The sequence below is a fragment of the Dama dama genome, chromosome 27 (assembly GCF_033118175.1).
Source record: "Dama dama isolate Ldn47 chromosome 27, ASM3311817v1, whole genome shotgun sequence".
NCBI lineage: Eukaryota > Metazoa > Chordata > Mammalia > Artiodactyla > Cervidae > Dama > Dama dama.
In genome coordinates this window covers 4,842,847-4,852,933 of record NC_083707.1, presented here as the reverse complement: position 1 = coordinate 4,852,933, position 10,087 = coordinate 4,842,847, and the positions used below count along the sequence as shown (strand labels likewise).

Here is a 10,087-nt window from a genome sequence, read left to right as displayed (position 1 = left end):
CCTAATTTCCTCATCTATTTATTTTGTCCTGGTATAAAGAGCTTCAAATCCTTTTTGTAGGGTATACGTTTACAAACACATCATTACCCAAATTGATTTACAAAAAAGGCCAAGGATTCTTATCATCTGCCTCCAATCTATTTTCTCACCCTTCCATAGAACTCCAATCTTAATATTCATATGGAAGAACTGTTATATTTTGGCTAAACTTGTGTACATCTTTGATTGGATGCAGCTAGGAGCACAGGATTAACAGATCAGCAGATTTGATTTGGGTCTTGGATTTGCCTAAGGCTATGTGGCCCCAGAATTTCCCCGTGGTGCAGTGGTAAAGAATCTGCCTGCAAATGCAGGAGACACAAGAGATGCTGGTTTGATCCTTAGGTTGGGAAGATCCCCAGGAGGAGGAAATGGCAATCCATTCTAGTATTCTCGCCTGAAAAATTCCATGGACAGAGGAGACTAAAGTCCATGGGGTGGCAAAGAGTTGGACATGACTGACTGAGTACACACACACAAAAGTTAGCTAAAAAAGTTTATGTGGCCTTAGGCAAATTACTTAACTCCTCTGAATCTCATCTGTAAAATAATACCTTGAAGGAATGTTGTAAAGATTAGAAGTATTTTACTTAAGGCAGTAAAACATATTTTTGTTGTTTAGTGTTGCTAAATCTTGTCTCTTTCTTGACCCTATGGACTGTAGCCCACCAGGCTCCTCTGTTCTTGGGATTTCAAAAGTAAGACTACTGGAGCAGGTTGCCATTTCCTCCTCCAGATCTTCCTGACCCAGGGATAGAACATACTAAGAAGCTGAATAACAGGAAATGTTAATAATTGCTAAATTCCATTTGCCATTTGCTTGCTAGCTGACGTTGGGAGGTTGAATACCCTGAGCCTGTTTCCTTTTACACAATTATGTCTAGTTTTTCCAGGAGTGGGATGTAAAACAAAGCACCTAACAGATACAATTCTTCATTTAAGTTTTTTCCTGCTTTATCCTGTTGCCTCCACATAGAAAACCCAACCCTTTCCATCCGTTAGTACCCAACCATTTACTAAGTTTTAATTAAGAGGGTCTTTCCTATTTATTTTTGAAATTAATTGTCCTGTCCTTTTCAAGGCACTGTGGATTTTTTTTTACTAGGCCTGTGTCCTCCTTGTCTTAAGGTTCCAAGTATTTTGGGAGACAGGCTGTTTTGGTATTCCCTCAAAATACCCTGCATGTAGTTGGTGGTCATTAGTTACGGCGTTGAATTAATTTTTCGGAGGATACTAAGATAATGTCAGACTACTTTCTTTCCGCTTACTTGGCCTCACTTAACACTTAGCTGTCACCTTCTTGTTAGGGTTTTGTGAAAATGTGGGCAACAACAAAAATAAAAGATCGACATATTTGGAATTGCACAATTTTAGTGGCTTACACCAAAGGAACATCAATGATTTCTGGGTATGTCTTCCTGGGCCCAAGATGGATGTTTTGGGTAAATTTAGGCTCCCAGGCTTTTTGCCCCTGTGGATCGCACGTGTATGCTTTCAAGAGCCTTCCTGAAACAACCCGGGACATGAAGCGCTGTTTTCCTGGAACTAGAAAAGCACATAAACACACAGGACGGAGATCAAGCAAGAGGCACAGGCAGAAGCCCTGGCGGGCTGGTTTCTTTTACCTGCCTGCACCTGAAAAGCTCCTTCTCAGCACCTCTGCCCTTTAAAAGTGCACCTTCCCTACTGTGGCTTTCCCCGCTGGCTCAAAAGATCAAGAATCAGCCTGCGATGCGGAAGACCCGGGTTCGATCCTTGGATCGAAGATTCCCGGCAGGAGGACATGACAACCCACTCCAGTATCCTTGCCTGGGGAGTCCCATGGACACAGGAGCCTGGCGGGCTACAGTCCAGGGGGCCGCAGAGAGTCGGACAAGACAGAGCGACCAACACACTTTTCCCCACTTACTTTACCCATGGCTGTACCAGCCGGGTGAGTTCGGCTGCCCAGCACCTCGGCAGACCCGCCCGCCAGGGTGTCCATCCGCCCGCGCCGAGGCCCCGCCGCCCGGCGCCCGCGGCCGTTCGCCCTCCGTCCGCCCAGGCCCGAGCGGCAGAGCGCGCATGCGCAGGGCGCCGCTCCCCGCCCCCACCGCGCGCCCGCGCCCAACGCCCCTAGCGCGGCCCGCCGGGCCATGGAACCCGCCGAAGTTGGCGCGGGTCGAGCTCTCCCGTCAGCTCGCTCGGGCGTCTTCCCGCCGTGAGGCCCGCGGGCGCTCGCCCGGGGCTCGGCGGCCGCCCGGGCCGCCCCGCCCGCCGCCCTCACCCGGCCGGGCGCGCGCCGCGCCTCCGCGGCCGGTCCCCGCGCGTGCGCGCTCCGCCGAGTGTATGTGTGTGAGTGTGTGTGCGGCCGAGGGGTGGGCCGCCGCCGCCGTCGACGATGCCGCGGGGCCGCCCCCCGAAGCCCAAGGAGAGCAAGGCGCGCGGCGACACCGGTAAGTGGCCCCGGCCCGGCCAGCCGCGCTGTGCCGCTCCGCGCGAATATAGTTCCCGGATGCGGCGCGGGGTGCGCCGGGAGCGGGCCGGGCCGGGAGCGGGCCGGGCCGGGGGCGGCAGGGCGGGCTGGGGTCGGGGCCCGGGGCCCCTGGGGGACGCCCCTCGGCGTCAGGCGCCAGCCGCCAGCCGCCGCCGCCGCCGCCGCCCGACTGCCGGGCCGAAGGGCGCGGGCGGAATGATACCGGCGCGGCGCGGCCGGCCCCTCCGCCGGGCTGGGCCTACTTTCCTGGGCCGCGCGGGCGGCGGGGCCGGGGGCGAGGCGCGCGCCGCCGCCCTCCCCTCCCCCTCCCGCGTCCTCCTCGCGCGTCCCCGCCCGCCCGGCCAGGCTCCCGCGGGTCGTGGGAGGCCTTTTTGAGGAGAAAGCGCCGGCCCTGGGGCGGCGGGCGGCCCCGGCGGCGGGGGGGCCCGGTGCGGGGGCCCCCCCGCTGACACGTGGGGCCGAGGCGGCGGGGCCGGCGTCCGGGGGCGCTGCCTTCCGGGCCCGCGCTGCCCGGGGGCCCGGGCTTGAGGAGCGGGGGTACGGGGTTCTGGAAGTACGGCCGAGCCGTGGGTCCCGCTGTGCCCGCCGCAGCCCCAGGGGCCGAGAGCAGGCCGGGCGCACCCTCAGGGCGGCGGCGGGCGCAACCCCTCGGCCGAGACCCGCGGGGCCGGCCCCCGCACAGGTGCGGGGCGGGTCCTGACTGCTCGGAGCTCGTGCGCGTGGCGGATGCAGTCTGGAAGGAGGTCTTCAGGACTTGTTCTGTGCAGTTTATTGATTCTTCTTGTTGATAACGACTTCTGCAGAAAATAAAAAGTGCAGTGTCTTTCAACTGTCTACTTGGAAGAAGGTTGACGGTGGAGAAAAAAGTTTGCATTGGGATAAGGCTGGGACCTCCTGTTCCAACAGTCTTTTCCGTCAAACTAGTGACATCACGCCCTGTTCACCTGGCTTTTCAAGTCCCAAACTAAAAAAAAAAATAATTTTCCTATTCTCCGTGACGGCCCATGGCTCTGTAGCTTCTCCTCAGAAACGCGTTTTCAGTTGGCCTTCCTCTTTCCCCTCTCCAGGGTGAGTCCTTGGCCCACTAGTTATCGCCTCGGCTTCTGTGGGAGCCTTGTGACTGGTCTCTGCTTGTCCTGTCCAGTAAATCCATCCCCTGTCAGCCCGAGGCAGCGCTCTAAAACGTAAATGAGATGGCCACACCCGGATTCAAACTATCCGAAGGGGGTCTCACCCCTTTAACTTAAGATCCCCGCCGGGCAGGACCCTCATTGCCCGGGCCTTTGTCCAACTCTACTTTCTCTACCCTTGCACTCAGCCCTTTGTTCGTTGACGGTGCTGGTGTGTCTCCGCACCCCTATTCTGAGCACCCAACCCTGGCTCAGTCTTTGGATCCTGTGCTTCGGCTTCCTAGGAGTAGCCTCCTCAGACCTTTCTGAAGGTTAATCCCACCCCCATCAGCCATTCTCTACCACAGTGGTTCTGGAAATGTGATTCACCGACCCCTGGGCATTCCTGGAGACACTTTTAGAGGTCTGCAAGGTAGCTGTTTTCTTAGTAGTGCTAAGACTGTTGGACTTCTTCTCTCGGCTATCATTTGCCCTGATCATAAACAGGCCGTTGGGGGCAAAACTGCTGACTCAGCAGGAGTCAAGGTGGCCGAGGCCACCCATTCTGAATTTCACTCGGAGACAACGAGAGAATGTCCAGGCAGATGTGAGGAGCCACCTGCCTTCTCTTAAACCGGACATTGAAAAGCATTCACAAAAGTGAAAACTTCTTCCTATTGTTTTTGAAGAGTATGTTTTTCATAAAAATATTTGTTAACATATTTTGTCAGTGAATAAGTGTTTTAAAAGTTGTTTGGTTTTGATTTCTAGTAGGGCAGCTGTCAATATGTATAGTCCATATAAAGTTAGGATTTGGGGGGGTCCTCATTGATATTTAAGAATGTCTTGAAACGAAAAGATGTGGGGACCATTGCACTAACAATTTACGATTTTAATGTTTTTCATGATCTGAAATTATTTTGTTTGTTTTTTGGTGTCACACATTGTGAATTTTATACTAAGAAAAACCTGGAAGGTAGGGTGGGGATTTTTACAGATAGAGAAATGAGGCTCAGACAGGTTAAGTGATGTGGAAGGTGTACCCAGCTGGTAAGTGTCAGAGTTGAGTTTGAATTTACATTTGAGTCCAAAGTGTGCAGTACATTGTTCTGCTGTGATCAGTATAAAGCCCTGCATGTGGGTTAACTCATTTCTGCAACAAGTATTTTAAAGCACTTCTTGTCATAGGTGGGCGCTGTGCTGATGGCTAGGGGTGCAAGGGTTAACAACAGAGACAAAGTCTCTGCCTTGGCTCCCAGGACAGTGTGTGTTCTCTGATGGCAGGAACACTTTATGGCAGCAGATGACAACCACTAGAAGTCAGGCTTCCCAGGGAAAGTGATGTCAGAGCTGAAACCTCCAAAAATGACCGGGAGGAGGCCTGCTCAAAAATGTTTCCTTTTTTGTTAAAATGCAATTTGATAACAGTTTTTAAAAATTGAACTATAGCTAATTTATGATGTTGTGTTAGGTTCGTGTGTACAGCAAAGTGATTATTATACACATTATTTTTCTAGTTCTTTTCCATTATAGTTTATTACAAGATACTGGGTAGAATTCTCTGTGCTACACGGTAGGTCCTTGTGGTTTATTTTATATATAGTAGTGTGTATATGTTAATCCCAAATTCCTGATTTATTCCCCCATCCATTCCCTTTAATAGTCATAAGTTTGTTTTCAATGTGAGTCTATTTCTGTTTTGTAAATGAGCTCATTTGTATCTTTTTTTTTTTTTTAGATTCCACATATAAATGATATCATGTGATATTTGTCTTTTTCCAACTTACTTCACTTAGTGTTAATAATCTCTTGGTCCATCCATGTTGCTGCAGATGGCATTCTTTCATTCTTTTTTATGACTGAGGAATATTCCACTAGGGCTTCCTTTATAGCTCAGTTGGTAAAGAATCTGCCTGCAGTGCAGGAGATCCAGGTTCGATCCCTGGGTTGGGAAGATCCCCTGGAAAAGGAAATGGCAACCCACTCCAGTATCCTTGCCTGGAAAATCTCATGGACAGAGGAGCCTGGTGGACTGCAGTCCATGGGGTCGCAAAGAATCGGGCACGACTTAGTGACTAACACAACACAACAATATTCCATTATATATACATATATATATGTACCACATCATCTTTATCCATTCCCCTGTTAATGGCCATCTGGCTATTGTAAATAGTGCTGCAGTGAACACTGGGGTGCATATATCTTTTCAAATTAGAGTTTTCTCTGGATATACATCCAGGAGTGGGATTGCAAGATCATATGGCAACTCTGTTTTTAGTTTTTTAAGGAACCTTCATACTTTCTCTATAGTTTATATTCCCACCAACAGTGTAAGAGGGTTCCCTTTTCTCTACACCCTCTCCAGCAATTGTAGACTTTTTGATGATGGTCATTCTGGCTGGTATGAGGTGATAGCTCACTGTAGTTTTGATTTTCATTTCTCTGATCATTAGCAATATGGAACATCTCTACATGTGCCTGTTGGCCATCTCTATGTCTTTGGAGAAATGTCTGTTTATGTCTTCTGCCCATTTTTTGATTGAGTTTTTTTTGTTTTGTGTTTTTCCTATATTAAACTGTATGAGCTATTTGCATGCTTTGGAGATTAATCCCTTGTTGGTAGCAAAAAAATGTTTCTTAAAGTAATACTTAGCTTTAGGCCGTAAGTGCGCTTCACTGGTGGCTCAGACAGTAAAGAATCGGCCTGCGGTGTGGGAGACCTGGGTTTGATCCCTGGGTCGGGATGATCCCCTGGAGGAGGACATGGCAACCCACTCCAGTATTCTTGCCTGGGGAATCCCCATGGACAGAGGAGCCTAGCAGGCTACTGTCCTTGGGGTCACAGAGAGTTGGACTCGACTGAGCGACTAAGCACTGCACAGGCCATAAGTAAAGAAGTAAGCCTTATCGTCACTACATAGTCACTGAACTTTTCCCTCTTATCTCCTGAGAGTTTTATAGCTTTAGTTCCTTAAATTGAAGTCTTTGATCCATTTTAAGTTATTTTGTGTGTGGTATGGAGTAAGAGTCCGCATACATTCTTTTACATGTGGATGTCCATTTGTCCCCATAACCATTTGTTGAAGAGACTGTTCTTTCAGTGAATGGTCTTGACCCCCATTTTGAAAATCAGTTGGTGATGAGTGGTGTGGGTTTATTTCTGGACTCTTTAATTCTGTTCCATTGGTCCATATGTCTGTCTGTGTGCTAGAACCTCATCTAAATTTCAAGTATACTTTAAGACTTTGTAAATACCTAGCCAGGAAAATTGTGAGTTCTTGTTATGCTGCCTCAGATCGCCTTACAAACTGCTGGTGGTATGCTTGTCATACTTAGAAAACACTATCTCTGCATGCTTTTAGGAAATAGGTGATTGCTAATCATTATTTCCTAATGCTCATTGTTGCGTTGATTGAAAATGCTTGGCAGAGAACATTTAGCAGGTGGGGTAAAAAGGCATGAAGTACATACATAGGTATCTGGCAGAATGGTGAAATGTAGAGATAACTGCTTTTATTGTGTTAATATCTGAAAATTGTTATTTAGGGGAACATCCAGTCTTTCTATGCAGTGACTAAGATAGAGGTCTTAGTTTTAAAGAGATTATACCTAAGTAAATATGAAGGCTGCTTACTGTAGAAGGTAAGGGATAGTGTATACCAGCCCTGAATGCCTCTATCACTCTAGAACGTCACTGTGGTGCTTCAGAGCTTGGAAGGTCACAGCCATTCCAGGGATTGCAGTAGTAATGGCTGGCGGGCGTGGAGTCCTGGTTTCCTGGCCAGGACAAGGGCTGGCAAACTTTTTCTGTAGGGCCATATGGTAAATATTTTAGGCCTTGTGGGCGTTAAGGTCTTTATTGTAAGTCAGAATTGCTGTTGCAGCCAGAAAACTGCCACAGTCATATGTAAACCCATGAGCGTGGCTGTGTTCTGTGAAGCTGAGTTTACCCGAAAGGCTAGACACTGGTTAGTAGACCCCAATCTGGAAGGAAAGACAGGAATACAAAGGAAAGTTGCATATTCTGTCACTTTACTTTGAGTAAACTTCATGTTGGTATATAACATACAGAGAAGAATGAAAATTATGTTCAGTGAATTTTCACAACATGAGCTTTCTCATATAATCAGCACCCAGCTTATATAGGTTATAATAATAATTCATATGATTATAAATGTAATTTCTTAGATTAAGAAATGGGATATTACAGCACTCTAGAAATCTCCATCTGATCAGTACCCCTGTAAGACTGACTACTGTCCTGGTATTGCACAACCTAGATTAGTCTTGCCCATTTATCGAACTTTTTTAGGTGAAGTCATTGGTAATATCTTCTCAGGCCTGACGTCTTTTGGTCAGTTTTCCAATTTCAGTCTTTGTCACAGTATATGAAACTCCAGCTGCTCCATATCCTCATCAGTCCTTGGTTTTGTCTGACTTTTTAATTTTAACTGTCCTCTTGGACATGCATTTCACCTTTTTGAAAGCTGTTTTTTCTTTCTCATGTTTTGTAACTTGGATCTTCACAGCAGCCCTGAGAGTGGGCCGCAGGCAAACATATGGTGGTCTGGTTTGCAGAGACCCTCACCGATGGTCGGCTGCCTCGAGACCGCTCTCATGACCCCCAGTCCGGCATTCTTTGCTTTTCCATGACCTGTACCCTGTGGCCCATGCCTTCTGTGGACGCCTGTGTTGTAGGATCCTTAGAGTAGAGAGGGCGTGCACCGGGCAGGCACCGCCCGTCGGAACCCGGAACTCCTCTCGGGCTGAGCTCTCGCGGGTCTGCACAGCGCTCTGTGGCCTGCGTAGTGCTGTTGCAGCGCTGCCATCAGCTGTACGTTTGCGGAGATGAAAAGCAGAACGGCAGACAGATAACCAGAGATGATTCTGTATATGTGCAGAAATTAACATTTTCCATTGTCATAGGAGCCGTTGCACTGAGCAGGGCTGAATCCTTCTCAGAAAAGCTGGGTTGTATTCAGACCCTGAGCCTAGAGTTCGGTGTGTTAGCTGGAAGGCGAGGCTGTAGATAACTAGGGCTTTATTTTGCTATGATTTTAATGTTCTGTAGTTTTGTTAAATTTGGATAATGTACATGTATGTCTGAATGTACATCTACATGAATTTAAATCCTTTCTTTAGAAGCAAAGTTTACAGGTGGGTCTGAGCTCGTGGGTCCACTTATACATGGACCGGATTGTTTTCAGTAGTAAATACTCCAGTACCATATATTCGTGGTTGGTGAATCCATGGATTCAGAGGAACCATGGATATAGACGGCCACCTGTAAGTTACCTGGGTTTTCACCTGTTGGAGGATCTGCGCCCCTGACCCCTGAGGTATTCAAGGGTCAACAGTATATAAGCAGAAGAAGAGCAGTTGGTGGATACATGACAAGCTGGAAGGGTGTTAAAGCTAAGTTAGGTACGAGTGGAGGGCGTGAGTCAATGAGGCTAAAAGTGGAAATAGGCATACTGGTCCTGGGAGCCTCAAACTAATGTGAAGAGACCAAAAAGTCATTAGCTTTGCTCTCATCTCCACGTGTTTAGCAAGTATTTATAAGGCACACATTATACACCAGGCCCTGTGCAAAGATTTGGAGATGCAGTGACAAAGCAGAAAGGGTCCATGGGCCCAAACGCTTCACAGAGTTTTACCTGAAAAAGCCCAAAGGAATGATGACATAGATGGGAGGAGCAGTAGAAAATTGGAGAAAAGAAAACAGAATTTTTCGTTTTATTAAAGGAAACAAGAGGGAAAGAATGGTAGAGAGTAGCCAAGGTGTTAGAGGTTTGAAGTAGGGGTGATGACTGTCAGACTTCACAGAGGCCTGTTGATGATGTCACAGAGCATTGTGGGGTCAGAGGCTGACGCGGTGAGGGCATGCAGTTGATGGCTAGAGGGCTAGTTCTTGGAGGAATGTAGGGAAAGATGGAAAAAGGGAAGTAGGGCAGGTGCCTGTTGAGAGCAGAAGATAGGGAGCTCAGCTCTATTTTGGGAAAATTCTTATTCAAAACAAAATAAAATCAGGTTAAAAGTTTGGGGCAAAGTTACTTTAGAAATTGAAAATGCCTCATCAGAATTTATGGGTAGCTGAGATCTTAAATGCACAGTACCGAATAGTTTTAGTCAGGGGATGCAAATATATGAGTTAAATCCCGGGAACGCTATGAATGCAGTAGGCCTTGCTGGAATCTGGTGTCACATCATAGGCATTTTGTGTAGAAGAGATCGACCTTGGTCCTTCAGGTTGGGGATGTGGACCACCTTTGCTGGAAAGGTGAGCGGACCTGCCTGATGTGCAGGCCTGTTCCAGGGAAGAGCAGCGTGTAAGCCAGCTCTCTGTCCCCTTCGTCACAAGCCGGGCCTGACTCTGGGTAGTCATAGCATGGCATGATTATGGGGTGACGGATAGGGTGTCGAGGAGCACGGGTGCCTGTTAGAGAGATGGCCGCGCTCC

At 48.2% G+C, this 10,087-nt stretch overlaps 1 protein-coding gene across 14 annotated transcripts in view; it reads left to right on the top strand.

The window, feature by feature from the left end:
• The first annotated feature begins 2,323 nt into the window (after nucleotides 1-2,323).
• ZNF236 (zinc finger protein 236) overlaps nucleotides 2,324-10,087 on the top strand; it is a 69,687-nt gene continuing 61,923 nt past the window's right edge. For all 14 annotated transcript variants that reach the window (XR_009690821.1, XR_009690820.1, XR_009690819.1 and 11 more), the window contains exon 1: nucleotides 2,324-2,474. Coding sequence is in view for 11 of the 14 variants with exons in the window: in XM_061131139.1 (XP_060987122.1) it covers nucleotides 2,420-2,474 (55 nt within the window). In the remaining 3 variants the exon portion in view is untranslated. The remainder of the gene's footprint in view (nucleotides 2,475-10,087) is intronic.